We start from the raw sequence: 22,026 nt of genomic DNA on the forward strand, positions 1-22,026 counted from the left end.
TCTTGATTTTTTTTAAGATTTAAGATGAATGTATATTTAGTATAAAAGATAGAAAATGTGAAAATATTTCATTCTCCATAGAATTTTGCTTTTTTTTAAAATAAAAACAAAAACAGATAAATGGAAATGCTGCACAGTTTGGTGACGTATATGAATTGAAAGAGGATATTGGTGTTGGCTCCTATTCTGTTTGCAAGCGATGCATACATACAGTTACCAACATGGAATTTGCAGTGAAGGTATTGTTATTATCTTTGAGCCTAACTTTTTTGTTTGTTTTTATGTGTGAAATTTAAATTATAGTTTGACACATTTTCAGTGGAGCAAGTGAAGATAGGAAAGCTATGATGAAAAAACTCTAAGACTTAATATTTTCACTGTGAATTTCTTTCAGGGACTTTATTTTGGAGGAACAGTGTTATTTCATGATTTTTTTTTGCTTTTGAATAGTTTTATTTTAATGTACAGAAGTATGTTAAGATTGAGCAATTGTGACAATTACACTCAGATTTAGATCACATTATCCTTTAGTATAGCTTCAGTGAAATGGGACATAATGTTAAAGAAAGTGCTCTGGTTTATTTATTTTCTAAGTTTAAGTTATAGGAAATTTTTAAACATTAAAATAAGAGATAAGCATTGTTCTTGAGTTTTTAAGTATTTGTTTAAAAATATAACCAAATTGTAAATATCCATTTTTAGACAAAGAAAATCATTTGTTTTTCTCTGAGATTTTTCTCTTATCTTAATTCTTAGATCATTGACAAAAGTAAGCGAGACCCGTCAGAAGAAATCGAAATTTTGATGCGCTATGGACAGCACCCCAACATTATTACTTTAAAGGATGTAGGTATTTTAAAATCTACCTATCAGCTAAGCTAATGAAATTATGACCTGGAACTTTATTTTTCTTATTGAAACTTTTTATGTTTGTGGTATATTTAATTTCATGCCACAAAATATCAAGATCCTTAAATTTGCCACTTTAATTTTTCTTATGATTCTGTACTCCTACTCTTCTTATAACATATCAAAAAAGAATTGTGATGGTTAGTAAATAAGAATGTCTTGATTACTTGAATATATTCTGGTTGATTAACTAGTTAACATTGTAATTAGCATCATTTATTATTCTGTAGTAGTGTAAATATACAAGATGCAGGAGATTGGGAATCTGTTAAATCTTGAAGATTTTACATTTTTAATTGTATAGCAATTGGTTGTAGCATTATGGATTGTTCCTTGAGTGAAGTAGTAGTAGTCTATAATTGAGTAAAATAGTAGTAGTCTATAGTTTTGTAAAATGAACATATAACCCACATATTAGTAGGTGTTACTGAATGCTGACTTTTCACATAAGAAGAAAATGTCTTTTCAGAGAAGGCAGAAAAATCAACCATCACCTTGATCAGTTTGCAGATAATATAGTATATAGTAAACAGTAGTTTATATTATATATACAAGGGGTATTCAAAAAGTTCATGGAAAGATTTGTATTATCTTCTAATTGTTTTTTTTCCATGAACTTTTTGTCTTTTTTTTTTTTTTTTTTTTTACTGACCGGTAACGGGATCGCAACCCTCAGTGTCGCGCCCGTACTGGGGACCGGCAACGGGATCGCAACCCTTGGTGCCGCCCCTGCACTGCGCTCAGCCAGTGAGCGGGAACCGGTCTCCACATGGGATCCGAACCCTCGGCGGGAGCGCCCCCGCGCTCCCAAGCAGCAGCACTCTCCAGTGCACCACCGGGCCGGCCCTTCCATGAACTTTTTGAAGTACCCGCATACATACTGTGTGTGTGTATGTATCTCACTTGCCTTGAGTGAAAAGGGTATAAATATCTTATAAATATCTTATTTGTTCTCCTTGGTACACTATTTGAATTCAACAAACTTTAAGACCCCATGTCAGATAATGGACTGAGGGGAGGGTATTAAAATACTGTCAGAAAGAAGCTTACTGTTAAGGAAAAGAAGTAGCTGTATTATGATAAAAAATGAGATAGATGTCATTTGAGAGGTACAGAGCTTTATTTTTTCAGTTATATCTTTTAATGAAATTATGAAATTATGCATTTAACATGGTCTCACAGAACTGTGTAGGAGGTTGTTTAGCCTATTCAACCTTCAGAACAGCCTGTACTACATTAACAGTAAAGGAATAATGTCTTTTTTTTTTTTCTCTTCAGTACTAGAGGTTCACTGGAAAAGCACAGTAAATATAATTTAAACAGTTTAGAATTGTAATTATAAATAATAACATTTTAAAATGCATTCTTTTTTAGGTCTTTGATGATGGTAGATACGTTTACCTTGTTACAGATTTGATGAAAGGAGGAGAGCTACTTGACCGTATTCTCAAACAAAAATGTTTCTCAGAACAGGAGGCTAGTGATGTACTGTATGTAATAACTAAGACGGTTGACTATCTTCATTGTCAAGGAGTAAGTTGCAGTTATATTCTTCCCTTTAATTCTGGGTCCTATGTCTTTATTAAAGTATACATAGGAGATGATGCTACCTAAAATGAATCACTTTTTCTGTCACTTAAATAATTTTATAGAGAATATCCTAATAAAACTCATAATGTAGTGAAGGTTATGGATTTAGGAAATTGGCTAATGCTTTATTAATTCTCTTCTCTCTGCCTGTTGGCCCTGATTTAGTAGCATATTATATTTAAAGGTGGTTTGAATTATATAAGTGTACCTAACCTTGACTTTGAAATCATTAAGCCTAGGCAAACTTAAAAGTGAAAAGTAAAAGAATTATCCAAGGACATACTGTGAATATTATTCACACTATGCTGTACCCATATATAGTGAGATATTTGGATTCTAAACATTTGAGATATTAATATATTAAATTTTGTGGTGGAGGAGCAGGCTTGTTACTTTGCTTCCTGTGTCTTCATAAAGGCAAGTTAATTGAGTTACAAAATATATGGCATTTTATTATATGTAGCTGTACAAGAAAACAAAGTATTAAATAATTTAAAAATTTAAGTTTGAATCAGTCATAATAATGGACATGTACCCACTTAACTATAAAGTATAAAAAAAGGACAATTCAGAATTGACACAGTGAAAATTCTACATGGGCATATCTTATAATTAATAAAAATAAACTAGTACTCAATTTTGTCTCTCTTAATAGAGTACATTTTCAGTGTTTTGAAATAAATTGTATAATGCTAAAGGATCAGTTCTCTTATCATTTAATTCCTTGATTGTCTTTATAAATACTCTCTAAAGTAAAGGATAACCAGAATTTTTTAGAAGAGAGGAATGATAAGCATCTCTAATTAATAACAGACACATATTGAGCATTTCTGTATGCCAGGCGTTATAAAAGATGTTGCACATTCAAACACGAGTAAGACTTGGTCTTTGTACTTAAAGAGATTTCAGCATAGTAAGCTGATGATTAAAGGTAAGGCTGATTAAATGAAGTGGAAAGGAGCAGCAGGAAAATCATCACATAGGGAATTTTTTTTTCCAGTTCTGCATTTCATTTGGTTCTTCTTATTGTTTCTATTTTTCTGCTGAGACTTTTCATTGTTCTGCTGAGAGTTTCATACATTGAAAACATGTTTTGTTTTACTGCATTGAAGATAATTATAATAGCCACTTTGAAATCCTTGTCTGTTAGTTCCAACGTGGTTCATCTCAGAGTCAGCATTGATTAATTGTCTTTTTTCTTGAGATTGTGTTCCACTTTTTTGGTTCTTTGTATTGCAGATAATTTTGGATACAGAACATTATGATATTAAGTTATGGAGACTTTTGTGTTCTGTTATTTTTCTCCAGTGGTTATCATTGTTTTCTTTGTTTAAGTGGTAGTTTTCTCATCTGGGTTTGAGCTGAAAACTCTGTTTTAATAGACAGCAGCTGTGGTCTCTGTTCATATCTTTTGTCTTTATATGAATTGCTTTGACCTCTTGCATACATTTTTGATTTGGGGATCAGTTCTGACACTTTTCTTTACAGTATTTCCCCACTCAGATTCACAGTTTCTCAGCATCTGTTTTCTGGTCCTCCAGGCCAGAAAAACTGTTGGGTTTTCCACATGTGTCTTCACCACAACTGTGTACCATAGCAACTGCACTAAACCCCAGGCTAAAAGCCACCTATATGAGAACCCTACTTGTATAACTCCCTGTAGTCCCTTCAACCAAGTGCGTACTCCTTACCAGAGTCTGTCTCCTTTTGTTCACTCTTCAGTACCTTCAGGTAGTTGATTTTTGTATTATATCCAGGTTTTATAGTTGTTTACTGCAGGGAGGGAAGTGTTGGGTAGGGTCTTATTCCATTATATCTAAAAGTGGGACTGATGATCTTATAGATGTAGAGAGTAGAATAGTGATTACTAGAGAATAGTGGTTACTGGTAAGGGGAAGTGGGTGGGAGGATAAGGAAAGGGTGTTCAGTGGATACAAAATTGCAGCTAGGTAGGAAGAATAAAATCTAGTGTTCTATATCACTGTAGGGAGACTACAGTTAACAACAATTTATTGTATAATTTCAAACAGCTAGTAGAGAGGATTTTGAATGGCCCCAGCACAAAGAAATGATGAATGTTTGAGCTGATGAATGTGCTAATTACCCTGATTTGATCATTGCACATTATACACATGTACCCAAATGTCACAATGCACCCCATAAATCTATACAATTATGTGTCAATTAAGAAAAAATAAATTTAATAAAATGGAAAAAAATAAAGGTGGAACTTAGAATTGAGTTTAGATATATTGAAATGGGAAGTAGTTAAAACTAGTGGCTTGAATAGAAACTGGAGCATCTATCTGATAGAGATAATTTCCTGTGTATTCTTTAGGGTATTAAGGTTGAAGAAAATGTCATTTTCAAAATTTGGTAAATTGGAAAGTTCTTTTCTTGGAAATATAAAGTGTTTTATTTTGCACATACTTACCTATAGAAATTTAATGCTTTTTTTTCTTTTATGTTCAAGGTCGTTCATCGTGATCTTAAACCTAGTAATATTTTATACATGGATGAATCAGCCAATGCAGATTCAATTAGGATCTGTGATTTTGGGTTTGCAAAACAGCTTCGAGGAGAAAATGGACTTCTGTTAACTCCATGCTACACTGCAAACTTTGTAGCACCTGAGGTATGCCTTAAAAACTTCAGTATTTACCTTTCATTTCTTTCCTCTAGTTGAATGTATATGATGTCTTGTATATGTTATGATAGGCAGGTAAAAGCTGAATTATCTTGTCCTTTCTCAACTATAAAGCTCCTTAAATTAGTGAATTCTGATAACCCCTAATATAAATATTCAGACTGGTAACTAGCATCTAAAATCAACCTGAATGTAATAATCACACTATTCTGTTCTGCTGGGTTACATACTAATTTCAGAATCATACCATTTTAGAGCTCGGAAATAGGGTAAAGAAAACCACAGCTTCAACATATAACATATTCCAAATGAGGTAACTGAGACTCAGAGTACTTAACTGCCTTATTCAAGACCTAGCATTCACTTATAACAAAACCAGGATAGATTTTCAGATATTTTCGGTTGTGCTGAGCATGAGATAATTTATATCAGTTAACATTATACATAAAATATAAGGGCAGTGCCATCCCTGATTATCTTTAGGATCTTCTAACTCTCGGAGAAAATAGCTTCACAGGGTTTTTATAAGCAATGTTTTTTTGTTGTTGTTTTTATTTTTTTCTTGGCAAGTAGCATTCATACATAGATCTTAGGGGGAAGAGTCTGGAAAGGTGAGGCTGAGGAGGCTCAGGGGTGCAGATTTCATATTTGGGAAGCTCCAACAGTCAGTTCTCACCATGGGGATGGGAGCTTTGACAGTACACCTCCCACAGCAGTGAAAGTAAGGTTGATGAAAAGTGAATCAGGGATGGCATTGGCCATATAAATTCTTTATAAGTTTTGTTTGTAAGTTAGGAACTGTTCTTACGTGTTATGGATAATGCTAACTGATATAAATTATCACATGTTCAACACAAATCATAATACCTAAAAACTCTTCTGAGTTGAAAAATTGAATTTGCAAAATCAGAGGAGAAGCAGAGTAAAATAATTTGAAGATGAATACCTATCTCATATGCATATTTTGTGATTTTATTTTTATATCAAATACTAGCCCTTTCAGGGTAACATTGTACATCAGATAGAATAACATAAGCCATTTGTAGTTTAGTATCAATGAACCTATATTTTAAAATAGCTACTGGAAAAATTATTTTTCTAACAGCTAAAATAGAAGTATAGAAAATAATTTTCTGATAATGAAAAATTCTTATTTTAAAATACTAAATCTTGCATTAAGATATTGATATTGAGGAACAGGCATAATACCTGCTTTCTCGGCTTTTTATATTAAAAGATTTGCCCTATAAGAAAATCATTTATATATCTAGAGAATGTGATTTAATCTATATTTTAATGAAATTCAGAGAATATTGGATATACAGGTGTTTAATCACATTAGAAAATATATAAACTATATTTCCCAAAATAAAAAATTTGGACATATGATCCAACAAGGGGTTATTGTAATGCCCACAGGTGTATGAGGTAATAGCCCAGACGTAAAAAAACATTAGCCTTTTTATTAGGACATTTCAATGATTTTATAGGCTAGGAGGACAGTGTATTTGATATTAGAGTTCTTCTGTTAAATAAAGGATATATGGTGATCATAAATATACTAACAGATTTATGCAGTAGACATAACAGCAGAGTATAGAATAACCATTTTGATGGCCAAATTCTTAATATTGACTTAACCTGGTGGGCCTGGAAGCCTTGATATTATAGAAACATCTCACTGAAAAAAAGTTAAGGGTGAATGTGTCCCAAATGAACATCTCAAAAACAGACGTTAAAATGAAAAAATATTCAGTGTGTCTGTATTTAGATTTTAATGGTTAGGTAAACATTTTTAAATGAGTGCAAATCCACAGAATAGAATATAGCCCATTGATGCTTTTTATCCCAACAGACTTCCACTGTAGTAAGACACTTTCACCATTGTAATAGTGAAGGTTTTTAGGTGGGCATGTGGAGACCACTTCTCCATAACTAGTGCCTGAACTACCTTTGGCTAGTATTTGTATTTTCAAAATGCTTTGAAAAGTTTTATTATAGAATGCTGAAGTCCCTGATAGCAATCAATAAATATTATAAATTGTAAATTATTATGAATGACACACAGAGGTCTTTTTTGGAAAGCCTTGTTTCTAAATTCTCAGACCCTTTCAAAAGATGTTATTGAAGCATATAAAATGCATGCTCTTTTAAACTAGAATCAGAAAGATTCAAGTATCTATGCAGACATTTCAATAAATAATAGCATTTATGGGGGTGTATTTTCATTATTTCATCACAGTGCATAAAGAGTCCTTGTTTGCTAAGAGATCAACTGATTATTACAAGTTTAGCTTAACAATAAGGAGAGAATATTTTTTCACTTTTTAGAATATGCATCAGTTTGATCAAACTTTTAAGGTTCTGGTTTTGTGCTATATACTCTGTTGCAAAAGTTAATATATTTCCAAAAATATTTTATTCTTTTATAAAGGCAAATCCATTATATTATTTAACCAATATTTAATGCCTACTGAGGTCTAAGAACGTTTATAAAGTAATGGAGCTTGCAATAAAGTTGAAGGATGCTGTGTTTACAGCTCTTAATAAAGTAATTTTGATGTTACCCTGCTTTGCTCTGGCTCTGGGCTGTCGTTTTGCCTCAAATATGAATTAATTTGAACTTTAGAGCAAAGGGAATGAGAATCTCTTGTGTATGTTACTTTTTCTGACTTGAGTCAAATGAGAAGAGAGGGTTATGGCATTGACTAATTATGACTTCTATCTTCTTTGTATTTAACTTGATGCTACTAAAAAGGTATGAAACACACCCCCTGCACTGCACTTTCATTCATCTCACCCCCTGCCTTGTTTCTTTTATGTCTACATGTTCTCACTGTTACAGGGCATTGACAATAGTTCTAGAACAAAAGTGGACTGCCTCTTCTTTGCCCATACAAAATGTGTTTAAGTGTGTTGTGGTAAATCTAAAACACTTTTTTATGGTTGGCCCTAATTAAATAATGTAACACCTCCTACACAACTGCATCCTTCTCATAATTAGAAAGGTTATAGACATATGAAATACCTCTACCTGACTTGCAGATTAACCCTCAACTATCCAACTCATTTCTAAGCAGTGACCCTCAACCTCGGCTGTGCTTTGGATCACCTGGGAAGCTTTATAAAGCTTCCTAAGGGAACTAGGGAAACCATGGCGATGCCCAGAACAGTAAGAGGTGATGAGAAAAGAAAAGAGATAGGAGAATAAAAGTAAAGGTTTATATTTTCCTAGAGTATGCCAACTTAGGTCTACCATGATGTGAGTGGTTTAACTGTACCTCATTATTTATTAGGGCCTTTCTAGTCCCTACTTGTATTATTTTTATAAGCTAGTTATATGTATTTTTTGATACCCTCTTTAGCTTCTCAATTTTGCACATATCTGTGCTCTTATAAATATACTTTGACTAGGAAAAAAATTATTTTTCATCATTTTAAATAATGAGTTACGTACTCATTATTCATGTCTGGCAATTGTCAAAGCCAAACATTAATATTTTTAGCCTTTTATAGATGAAAAGTCCATGCTGGTGGTTATGCAATCCCCCAGTATTAATGCACTGATAATGTTTCTATTTTGTTCCTATGCATACAGGCTTTAGCAGTGGGCTTATTTTTTTAAAATAAAAAACAATGGCCTCAATTCATCTCTTTATTTTTTCTAACAAACTCTATTAACATCATAGAGAAATCTCACATGAATATATAATAAAGATATTATTTGATTTTTATTAACATTAGCCCCTAGAGCAAAACCAGGTACCTAAATTATTGTTTAAAAAAATTAAGCCATTCCGAATTAATAAAATGTGCATTTGTCATCCAGAAATATATTGCTCTTTCAAGATATCAGCCTTGTATGTAAAATATAAATTCATCCTGCTTTCATAAGATCATGTATTATCTTACCATCTCTTGTGTAGCAAAGAGGCGGTTATCATAGAAATTAAAAGCACAGGCTCTAGAGTAAGAATTCCTGCTCTATACGACTTACTAGCTTTGTGAAGCTCAGCAAGTTTCTTAACATTCACCTCAGTTTCCTCATCTTCAAAACTGGAGTAATAATATCTACCTCATAAAGTCTGTATCAGAATTTAAAGCCTTAAATTAAAATATATACTGTGTATAGTATATATTTGACTTTCTGTACATATTAATCTAAAGTTTTGATGTCTATATATCTGATTTCCTAAGAGGAGGAGAAGTGAAACTTATTGAAGTCAGCGATCATGTGTTACAAGGTTGTTTTGGGGTCTGGTCCATGTTACTTAATCACCTTATAATAATACCTGTTTATTCAATGCTTGCTAATTCGAGAAGACTTTACCTTTAACATTATGTGAATAAAATTATGTAAGTTTTTACATTGTGAATATTTGAACATTTGTGAGATTCTTAGATGCAAAAAATCTTTTTTGGATGAGAAAATAAAGCTTATAATGAATAATACCACATAATGTCTATTTCTTTCTTAGGTTCTTATGCAACAGGGATATGATGCTGCTTGTGACATTTGGAGTTTAGGAGTCCTTTTTTACACAATGTTGGCTGGGTAAGAAAGTTGTATACTCAAGAGTATTCACATTGTTATTTGAATTTCAGCTGTATGTCTTCATCTAGAAAGAGGACAAATGAAAACAATCTAAGGAAAATTCTATCAACATTTCAAAATATTATATATTATTTTTACTTATAAAATTAAAAAAACAAAGTAAGATGTATAATGATTCACTGTTAAGATATAGTCATGAAAAGACAGTTTTTAACTGGAACTAAAACTTTTTTTAAAAAGCATACATTTTTGAGGGTGTTACTTTTTGAAAAGTACTCAGTCATAAAATAATTACATGTTTTAACAAGAACTTGCCCCATGAACTTGTTGATGTTGAGTTGATTTTTTTAAAGTATTTGAATTCTGGCTCTCCTGACAATAGACATTTAGTAAGATTGTATTTTATAACAAATCTAAATGGCAACAATACTAAACTAGAGAAACACACAGAGTTGCCTTCCCTTAAAAGGATAAAGAAATGCTCAAAACAAATGTAATAACAGTTGGATTGTGTTAGTGTTGGTAATTTACAAATATTACAAGTGCTATTTTACTCTTAGTAATGAGTAGCACTTTTAGAAGTGAATACTTACGGCTGTAGAAATAAGAGAGTTGTGATAGAGAAAAAGGCCAGGTTTGGCAAGTAATTATAATGTACTTATGTGTGACATTTTAAAGAGTGCATTTAGTATAATTCGAATATGTTTGATGTATCAGAAGCTTTATAAATATGTTATAAACATGGTGACTATTTGTTGGCTTAGAAATAATTACATATGTCAGTGTATTTCATTTACTTACAAACTTATGCAGAATATTTAGTTTTTGACCACAGCAAACAGCAAGTGCTGATGTTAAGGGTAGCTAAAGTTTATATATCAAATGCAATTAACATTATTGGTTTCAAACTATGGGATACCATTTCTAACTTGGAGCTTTCAAATATTTATTTTATGACTAAACAAAAAGTGATTGTGTGTGTGTATGTGTGTGTGTTATCTCAACTTACTTGTTGCATGAGAGAATTAAGACATTAACACATTGAAATATCTTTCTCATATTTTTAACCATAGATCAGTCTTCCCATTCCCAAATTTGAATAGCAATTTCAGTTCCATCTGTTAAAATGGTATAAAAATGATCACTTTTTGTCACTCTATAACTAATTTTTAAAAATTGCTTTAACTTTACATATTTGTCTTCCTGTCCATCAATATTGATCTGCATGATAATTTTAATGGCTATGAGTTTTTCATTGTATTAACATAAATATTTAACAAACCCATTTTTCATAGACATTAATTAAAAGTATTGTTAACCTGTTTACACTAATGATATTGATAAAATATTAATGAGTAAATTGAGCCAATATAATAAATACATTATGAATATATAAAGTTAATATTTTCTTCATAGTAGTTATATTTGTTTGTTAATTTATGACTGGGAGAATACAAAATTTGTTTTATTGTGGTCTGATTTTAAGACTATAGCTTTACATGAAAAACCGCCTTTATTTTACATTGATGAACTGATCAAAGACAAAATAAATGAATTGATGTAGGCAAGACTCTCCATTTTATTAATAATTTGTTAGAATTAAACTCATGGTTTGAAATATAAAATTTGATATTAACAGTGAAGGTAAATATTAGATGATATTCTTAATTTGCTATAGTAAATATTTGCATTTAATCTTAAATTCATCCTTTCAATTATATTTAATATGTATGTTAGCCTTTAATGTCTATTAAAATCTATATTACTAATAGCTACACTCCGTTTGCTAATGGCCCCAATGATACTCCTGAAGAGATACTGCTGCGTATAGGCAATGGAAAGTTCTCTTTGAGTGGTGGAAACTGGGACAGTATTTCAGATAGAGCAAAGGTACAAATTATAAATTTGTTTGTTTTGTTGCTTTCTTGTTAAATTGCTAAAATCTTTACATTATAGCCTAGTATGTATTTGCAGAGTATCTGATGGTATCATATGTCAGTGTTTATTTTTAATTAAGTCAACTCACATCTGTATATGGATTGAACAAAGCAAAGGCTGACTTTTTTCTGCCATGCTTCTTGGCCACCATCCTTTCTTATCAGTTCATATGTGTTCAGGAATAGAAAGTAATTTCTGTATTAATTAAAACAAAAATTATAAGTCTGGGAAAATATATATTTAAAGCCAACTAAAGTTTATTTTTGGTTTTAGTTGTTTTTCAACATCATTTTTTCTTTACCACAGATATTGGCTATTGATTATGTAGGCGATTTTTGTAATGTTAACTTCTTACAGAATATGTGGACTATTTATCTGTAGCACCTGGATATTTATTATTGATGGCTTAGAACTGTCCAATATAAATATAATACAAGCTGGAAATTTATTTTTAAAATTTCTAGTAGGCACATTAAAAAAACCCTAAAAAATAGTGAAATTAATTTTAATAACATTTTGTTTATTCCAGTATATCCAAAATATTATTACTTCAACATCTAATCAATATAAAAATATAAGTGAGATATTTCACATTCGTTTTTCATATAAAGTCTTCAAAATCTGGCATGTATTTTGCACTTATGGCCCATGTGAATCTGGACTACCCACATTTTAATTGCCTAATAGCAATGTGTGGCTGGTGGCTGTGATATTTGACAGTGGAGTTTCAGAAAAATTGGTCTTATTTAATTTAGGAAAAAAAATAGTTGATCAAGGCTTGAATACTAATTTCTGACATTTATAACTTTAAAATTTTGAAGTTTTAAAGTGAAAAACCCAAAGGTTGTCAGCATGTGGCTTATAAGGCCATGAAGCTTTTAAGCTATAATTTGAAGTAGAATAAATTATCACAGCTCTATTCACAATAGCCAAGACATGGAACTAACCATTTTAAATGTCCATTGACAGATGATTGGATAAATAAAGTGTGGTATTAATTATCCTGGTTTGAGCATAACATATTGAACTTAGGTGTTGATATTCAACACTGTACCTCACAGATATGTATAATCAATTATGTTTCCATTTTTTTAAAAAAAGAAAAAAATTCATGACACAGAAAATGATATGCAATTTAAAGTTCAATGTCAATAAATAAAGTTTTATTGGGATACACACACACACAAAAGAAAATTTGGTATATATACAAAATGGACCGCTGCTCACCCATAAAGAAGAATGAAATTTGCCATTTGTGGAAGCATGGATAAGCTTGGAAAAAATTATGTTAAGTGAAATAAGCCAGTCACAGAATGAGAAATACCACACGTTGTCACTCATATTCGAGAGCCAAAATAAATAAATAGATAGGTAGTTGAACTTTTAGAAAGAGAGAGTAGAACTGTGATTACTAGAGGCAATAAAGAGAAGAGGGGAGCGGGAATGGTTAATAGACCCAGCTAGATAAGAAAGATAAGTTCTATTGGTGTATAGTAGAGCTAGGCATCTATGATTAACAATAATTTACTGCATGTTATCAAATAGCTGGAAGAGAGGAGATCAGATGTCCACATCACAAAGAAATGATTGTTTTACAATGATGAATTTGGTAATTACTCCAATTTGATCTTCACACATTGTGTACATGTATTGAAATGTAACTCTGTACCCCATAAATATGTATAATTAATATGTTTCAATAAAACATAAATATAAGAAAAGACAATTAAAAAATTAATACAGGTAGATAAACAAAAGACAAAAGGAAATGCTTATAGTTCAGATCTGCTAATTGTAAAACCTAATTATCTCAAGAACACTAACCAATCTGTAGAGTATATTGCATAATAAGTCTAATATCGTTATTGTAGCAGAATAAATAAACCAGGGATTTGTCAATACTTTTAAACATTAGAAAAACAGAGAGGGGATTGTGTTTGGATGTTATCCCTAACACAAGTTATGTTGTGTACTATACTAGAAGGAACACCTGATTGGAAACTAGGAGAACGGGCTGCTGATCTTTGATCTACTAACTAGCTGTCTTGGCTTTCTCTTCTGTAAAATGTGGGAACTAAATTTTTTTCTTTGATCTTTCTAAATCCAAAATTCTGTTTATGCAATTTGATTTATTTATAATTTCTCCGATTTCTCCATGCAAAGTGATCGAAACTAATAGTATTCGTTAAATATATATATTTCTAGTCATACAGTTTGTGCTTCAGAAAATACAGTTTCCCAAGGATCAATTCTAATGTTTAAAGCCATGCATATGATTTTCTTGTGTTCCTTTAGAAAATTAAGTGACAACAATGAATATAATGCTGAAATAGATGGGGATTTACATGCCGATTTTGCTTAAATTTTCAATTTTCCATGCTCTACATGTTTTATGTTTGGATCTGTCTAGTGCTTAAGGAATAATACCTATTAAAATTTGGTTTTATTCTCACCTCTTCTTTTAGTTTGGTAATCTGGAGAAATTCACATAGGAAAAGATATTGGGGGATATTGCTGAAATATCTAAGGTCTTTCATGTAATCCCTTTTTATGGATTAAGTGACTTTAGTTGTATCTTTAAAACATTTCTAGGAGGTATGAGAACCTTTTAAGAAACTGTCTCTTGTACATTTTAGTAATTTGATATTTTGGTCTGTTTGTTTAAAATTAGTCATTTAAGTAAGCTATTGTTCAGTTGCCCTTAGCCCCTTAAACTAAAGCCCTTTAGTTGTGAGAATGGTGGCATTTGATGTCACTTCATAATAATTGTTTTACTATTGTACTATTGTGAATGATTACAAATTTAAAATATGCAGTGAGATTTAACAAGCTACTTTTCCCTGTTGAATACTTCCTTGCTATATATTTTGTTGTTGTTGTTGTTTTGGTGGCTGGCTGGTATGGGGATCCAAAACCATGACTTTGGCTTTCTTAATATTTCTGAGTGCCACCCCAGAAGCATATAGAAGATGATTCTCTTTGCCTCCTGCCTGTGCAAAGCTCCTAGACTTTGTTCATTCAACTGGGGGTAGGATGGGGTTGGGGTTGGGGTTGATAGTTGAGGTCATATTAGCTTTGTGTGTCTTATTGCTATAGCAGGTATAGTTTACTCCTCATCTCCGAACCCCAGGCTTTGACAACAATTGGAATTGCTGCTTCCCAGGACAAAAGAAGAATCTGGTAAACAAAGCAAAAGTAAAAGAGGCAAGACAGGAGATGAAAATTTCATGATGTCACTTGAAAGTAAATACAGTACTGCCTGATTAATTAAAAGTCCATTCTACCTAAATTTTGGAATATGTTAAAATAAAGTGTTACTTATTTCAGGTACATATACCCTTGGTCAGCGAAGTTTCACTTGGTAGACATTCCTTTTTTTATTGGTTATGAATATTCATGAGATACAAGCTGATTGTCACCCCTATTGCCCGTGATGTGAGGGCCGGATTCATACTGGCAACATACCCATTACCACAAATTGCATTTGTACCCTGTGTCCCCCACCGAACTATCCCCAGCCTCCCTCTCCCTCCCCCTTTCCCCCCTACTCCACTTTGTAGCCCAAGGAATATTCTCTCCCTCTACAAGTCCAATGCACTACTGGTCTTTCTTTCCTTCCTTTTTTATCTCTTAGTTCCCACATATGAGTGAGTACATGCAGTATTTATCCCTCTGAGCTTTGCTTATTTCACTCAACATAAATTTCTCCAGGCTTATCCATGTTGTTGCAAATGGGAGTATTTCATTCTTTTTTATGGAAGAATAGTATTCCATGGTGTATATATACCACAGTTTCCTTATCCAATCATCCATTGATGGACATTTAGGTTGGTTCCATGTCTTGGCTATTGTAAACAGAGCTGCAATGAACATAGGAGTGCTGCAGGAATCCCTTTGATATGAAGATTTCCATTCTTCCCTATATATACCCAGAACTGGGATTGCTGGATCATATGGAAGATATATCTGTAGTTGTTTGAGAAACCTCCATACTGTTCTCCATAGTGGTTGTACTAATTTACAGTCCCACCAACAGTGCAGGAGAGTTCCCTTCTCTCCACACCCTCGCCAGCATTTGTTATTCACCGTCCTTTTGATTATACCCAGTCTAACTAGGGTGAGGTAATATCTCAGTGTGGTTTTAATTTGCATTTCCCTGATGACTAGTGATGTTGAGCATTTTTTCATGTACCTGGTGGCCATTTTTATGTCTTCCTTTGAAAAATGTCTATTCAGCTCCTTTGCCCATTTTTCAATTGGGTTATTTGTTGTTTTACTGTGTAATTGCTTGAGTTCCTTGTATATTTTGGATATTAATCCCTGTCAAATGCATAGTTAGCAAAAATTTTCTCCCACTCTGTAGGTTGTTGTTTCACTGTTGATTGTTTCCTTTGCTGTATAGAAGCTTTTTAGTTTGATATAGTCCCCTTTTTATTTTTTCTTTTACTTCTTGTGTAGACATTCTTATTGGAGAATTATTTATGGCCACTTCTCTTGTCTCCGTTAAAAAGAGCAGCTTCTACTTTTCCTCTACTGTGTTCCCATTACTATTCTGTATGTACTTTATTAGAATTCTTATCTCTTTCTGCCTTGTCATATATTCATTTGTGTACATATTAATTTTTCCCACTTGGGAGCCTTAAGTGTCATATTCATTTTTGCATTTCCTATCACATCTAGCTTAATGAATACTGAATTGAATACTTTTTCATAAACTAATCTTTTTTCAGGTATACCTTCCATTGTTAATTTACACAGTAAGTGTTTCTGATACTATATATAAAGATAAATATTGTACTATTTTGAATGATTACAAATTTAAAATATGCAGTGAGATTTTACATAAATATTTGTTTACAAGTTGGCTTGAGGTTGTTTTTGTTCATGTAATTTATAAGTCATAAATTTCTAGATCTAGAAGAGGGCTGGCCCATTATCCCCCTCATTTTGCAGATAAATAAAACAAATCATGTAGAAGTTAACTTGTCTATGGTCACACATTAATGGGTGGCAGCTGTAACTGATTTTCTGTCCAGCACTCTTTTCAATCCACCACATGTTAGGGAAAACTTTTTAGAAGGAAAAAGTCTTTATTAGCTTGTTTCATTTAGATGGGATTGAGGAGAGAGAGGTCTGTAACCCTTTAATAATAGAAGGCTCAAAAGAAAGGTATTATTGTTGATCCACATTGTTTCTAATAGTAATGAAAATTAAATAAACAGATAATCTATATTGCAGCACAGTTTTACAGTTAAAATATTTTATTGAAATCCATCTAGAATTTCTAGTACCATAGCTTTCAGATGCCTTGTGCTAAGTTATATTGGAGAAAGACTACAGTATCTAAACAAAGCTAGGCAGATACATTAGCAAATTCAATAGTTAGAGTTCTACTCTTGGTTTTAATGTGAGGAATAATTATTTGTTGTTAGCTATAATCAAGGCAGAAGCTGTTGCTTAAATATGTATGGAATTTAGTCTTTTATACTGAGGAAATATGAATTATAACACATTTGTCCAAATTAAAATACTTAGCATATGATGCTGGCCTCATAGAATGAGTTTGGGAGAATGGATTCTGTTTCTATTTTTTGGAAAAGTTTGAAGAGAAGTAGTATTAAATCTTCTTTAAAGGTTTGATAAAATTCAGCTGTAAAGCCATCTGGTCCTGGGCTTTTCTTTGTTAGAAGATTGCAGATTACTGCTTCAATCCCTGTGCATGTTATTGGTCTGTTCAGGTTTTCTATTTCTTCTTGGTTCAATTTTGGAAGTTTGTATGTGTCTAGTAATTTATCCATTTCCTCCAGGTTTTCATATTTATTGACATATAGTTGTTTATAATAATCTGTGATGATTCTTAATATTTCTGTGGAGTCAGTGGTAATGTCTTGCTTTTCATTTCTCATTTTCATTATTTGGGTCTTCTCTCTTTCTTTTGTTAACCTAGCTAATTGATCATCTATTTTACTTATCTTTTTAAAAAAAAAAAACTTTTTGGTTCATTGATATTTATATCATTTTGGGGTCTCTATTTCATTTCCTTCTGCCCTGATCTTAATTATTTCTTTTCATCTACTAGATTTAGGATTGGATTGTTGTTGTATTTCTAGTTCTTTGAGGCATAGTGTTAGGTCATTTATTTAAAGTCTTTCGATTCTTATGATGCAAGCATTTATTGCAATAAACTTCCCTCTTACTACTGCTTTTGCAGTATCACACAAGTTTTGGTATAATGTATGTTTATTTTCATTAGTGTCAAGAATTTTTTTTTGATTTCCTGTTTAATTTACTCTTGGACCCATAGGTCATTAGGACTCTGTTGTTTAGTTTCCGTGCACTTGTACAGTTTCCAGAATTTTGTTTGTTATTGAGTTCCAGTTTTAATTCATTGTGGTCTGAAAAGATACTTGGAATGGTTTCAGTTTTTAAAAGTTTTCTGAGGCTTGATTTGTGAACTAATATGTGGTCTATCCTGGAGAATGTTCCACGTGCTGATGAGAAGAATGTGTATTCTCTAATTGTCTGTCAGGTCCAATTGGTCCAATAACAATGCTAAATGTAAATAGATTAAACCCCTCATTCAAAAGACACAGATTGACTGATTAGATTAAAAAGCTATACCCAACTATATGCTGTCTTCAGGAGACCCACCTCAATTATAAAGACAAACAGACTAAATGTAAAGGGATGGAAAAAATATACCATGCAAATGTAAACCAAAAATGAGCAGAAATAGCTAATGTTATAGTGAATAAAATAGCCTTCAAACCAAAAACCATAAAAAGAGACAAAGAAGGCCATTGTATAATAATAAAAGGATTTATCCAGTTAGAAGACATAACAATCATAAATATGTATGCACCCAACACTGGAGCACCCAGATATGTAAATCAAACACTAATAGACCTAAAAAAAGAGATAGACCCTAATACAGTAAGAGTGACTGACCTGAACACCCACCTCTGAGCATTGGACAAATCTTCCAGGCAACAAATCAACAAAGAAATACATGACTTAAACTACACCTTAGACCAATTGGAGCTGGCAGACATCTACAGAACATTTCATCCAACAGTTAAAGAATACACATTCTTCTCATCAGCACATTCTTCTCCCATTCTCCAGGATTGACCATATGTTAGGTCACAAATGAAGTCTCAACAAATATAAAAAAAAATTGAAATAATTCCAGACAAAGATACAACAAAATAGAAAATTACAGGCCAATTTCACTGATGAACATAGATGTAAAAATTCTCAACAAAATATTAGCAATCAGAATAGAGCAACACATCAAAAAATTGTACAACATGATCAAGTGAGATTCATCCCAGGGAGGCAAGGATAGTTCAACATATGCAATTCAATAAATGTGATATGTCACTTCAACAAAATCAAGGATAATAAAAACCATTTGATTATCTCAATAGATGCAGAAAAAGCATTTGACAAAATTCAGCACCCCTTCATGATAAAGACTCTCAACAAATTAGGTATATAAGGAAAATATCTCAACACAATTAAATCCATATATGACAAACCCACTGACAATATCATCCTGAAATGGAAAAAATTGAAAGCTTTCCCCTTAAGAACAAGACAAGGATGTCCACTCTTGCCACTCTTATTTAACATTTTGTTGGAAGTACTAGCCAGAAATATCAGGGAAGGGAAAGAAAGAAAGGGCATCTGTATAGGAAAGGATGAAGTCAAACTATCCCTGTTTGCAGATGACATGATCTTATATATAGAAAAACCTATAGACTCTACTAAAAAGTTCTTAGACCTGATCAACAATTTCAGTAGTGATGCAGGATACAAAATTAACACCCCCAAATCACTAGCATTCTTATACTCCAGTAACAAACTAGGGGAAAAATAAATCAAGAAAATGAGCCCATTTATAATAGTTGCCAAAGAAAAAACAACCTAGGAATCAATTTAATCAAGGAAGTGAAAGATCTCTACAATGAAAACTACAAATCACTACTGAAAGAAATTAAAGAGGACACAAAAAGATGGAAAGGCATACCATGCTCTTGGGTGGGAAGAATTAACATTGTGAAAATGACTATTCTACCCAAAGCAATCTACAGATTGAATGCAGTCCCCATCAAAATACCAATTTCATTCTTCATAAAGCCAGAGGCATAACACTACCCTACTTCAAATTATATTAAAAAGCTGTTGTAACAAAAACAGGATAGTACTGGAATTAAAATAGACAATTGGATCAATGGAATAGAATAGAAATCCCAGGAATCAACCCACATACTTACAGCAACCTGATCTTTGAGAAAGGCAATGAGAATATACATTGGGGGAAAAACTGCCACTTCAATAAATGGTACTGAGAAAATTAGACTTCTGTATGCAGAAGAATGAAACCATACCTGCACCTCTCACCATATACCAAAATCAACTCAAAATGGGTAAAGATTTAAACATAAGACCTGAAACCTTAAAATTATTAAAAGAAAACATAGGAGAAACACATCTGGAAGTAGGACTGGGCAAATATTTTATGAATAAGATCCCAAAAGCATAAGCAAAAAGAGAAAAAATAAATAAATGATTAAACAAATGGGGCTATGTCAAATTAAAATCTTCTGTGCAGCAAAGGAAACAAACAGAACAGAAAGACAACCTACAGAATGGGAGAAAGTATTTGCAAACTATACATCTGACAAGGGATTAATATCCAGGATAGTTACAGAACTCAAAAAACTATACAGTAAAAACATAAATAATCCAATTGAAAAATGGGCAAAAGAGATGAATAGACAGTTATCAAAGGAAGACATACAAATGGACTACTGGTATGTGAAAAAATGCTCAACATCACTAGTCATCAGAGAAATGCAGATTAAAACCATGTTGAGATATCATTTCACCCCAGTTAGACTGGCCATTATTAAAAAGACCAAGAACAGCAAATGCTGGCAAGGACGTGGGGAAAGGGGAACTCTTCTACGCTGTTGGTTGGACTGTAAATTAGTACAGCCATTAGGGAAACAGTATGGAGGTTCCTCAAACAACTACAGATCTAACTAACAATCCCACTACTAGGCATATACCCAAAGGAATGGAAATCATCATGTTGAAGGGATACCAGCACACCCATTTTCACTTCATCTCTATTTACTGTAGCTGAGTGTGGAACTAATGTTAGTGTCTATTGATGGATGACTTGATAAGGAAAACGTGGTATATATACTCAATGGAATACTAGTCAGCCATAAAAAAAAAATGAAATTCTGCCATTTGCAGCAACATGGATGCGTCTGGAGAAAATTATGTTAAGTGAACTAAGACAGACAAGGATGGAGAAATACTGTACTCACTTATAACTGGGTGCTAAGAAAGAAAGGAAGGAAGGAAGGAAGGATGGAAGGAAAAAAAGGAAAGAAGGAAGGAATGAAAGAAGAAAGAAAGAAAAGACCAAAACAATATGTTGAACTTTCAGAAGGGGAAAACAAAGCTAAGGATACTAGAGATAATGGGGATGTGGGGTGGAGGGGTAGGGTAGGAATAGGTTGTGTAAAGGGCATTAAAAAAATCACTATATGTAATAATATGCTTATAAGAAATAAAAAAAACAAAATTAAAAAATTAAATACATATAGTGGGTAATAAAAAATGTCTTATCTAATCATATGATTAAAATTGAAAACAGAAGTGATGAATTTATTAATCATTAGTTTCCAAACTTTAATGAATTTGCTGAGTACTGTGAGAGTAGGAAAATTGCTATACACTTGGATTCATGTATGTACAACTATTTGGAATTTTACTGGCTTTTTCTTAAAATGGATATAACAATAAATCTTTGAGGTTCAGATTAGATTAAGTTAATTATTTTTTGTTAGTAATGGTTTTCTTCTAATTGGGTTATCTAACTAAATACCCAACTGATCATACGTAAGTGATCATTCTTGTCATAGCTTGGTATCTTCTCTTTCTTTGTTTTATTTTGTCAATATACAATGTGGTTGATTATTGTGGCCAATTACTGAAGCCTCCATCCCTCCTCCCTCTCCCCCCACCCTACCAGCAATGTCCTTTCTGTTTGCTTGTCATATCAACTTCAAAGAATTGTAATTGTTATGTATTCTTACCTCCCGCCTGCCTCAGTTTTTTGTGTAAATATTTATTTATTTTTTTTAGCTATCACAAATAAGTGAGAACATGTGATATTTTTCTTTCTGGGCCTGACTTGTTCCACTTAATATAATCCTCTCTAGGTTCATTCATGTCATTGTAAATGGCAGTATTTCCTTCTTTTTTATAGCAGAGTAGTATTCCATTGTGTAGATATACCACAATTTCTGTATCCACTCATCTGATGGTGGATATTTGGGCTGATTCCAACTCTTAGCTATGGTAA

The 22,026-nt window shown here is 32.4% G+C and overlaps 1 protein-coding gene across 2 annotated transcripts in view; it reads left to right on the plus strand.

The window, feature by feature from the left end:
* RPS6KA6 (ribosomal protein S6 kinase, 90kDa, polypeptide 6) overlaps positions 1-22,026 on the plus strand; it is a 154,761-nt gene that overhangs the window by 109,492 nt on the left and 23,243 nt on the right. For both annotated transcript variants that reach the window (XM_008585631.1, XM_008585690.1), the window contains 6 exons: positions 117-239; positions 757-846; positions 2,284-2,442; positions 4,973-5,134; positions 9,625-9,701; positions 11,474-11,591. In XM_008585631.1, coding sequence (XP_008583853.1) covers positions 117-239; positions 757-846; positions 2,284-2,442; positions 4,973-5,134; positions 9,625-9,701; positions 11,474-11,591 — 729 coding nt within the window. The remainder of the gene's footprint in view (positions 1-116; positions 240-756; positions 847-2,283; positions 2,443-4,972; positions 5,135-9,624; positions 9,702-11,473; positions 11,592-22,026) is intronic.

Source organism: Galeopterus variegatus, unplaced genomic scaffold (genome assembly GCF_000696425.1).
Source record: "Galeopterus variegatus unplaced genomic scaffold, G_variegatus-3.0.2 Scaffold10, whole genome shotgun sequence".
NCBI lineage: Eukaryota > Metazoa > Chordata > Mammalia > Dermoptera > Cynocephalidae > Galeopterus > Galeopterus variegatus.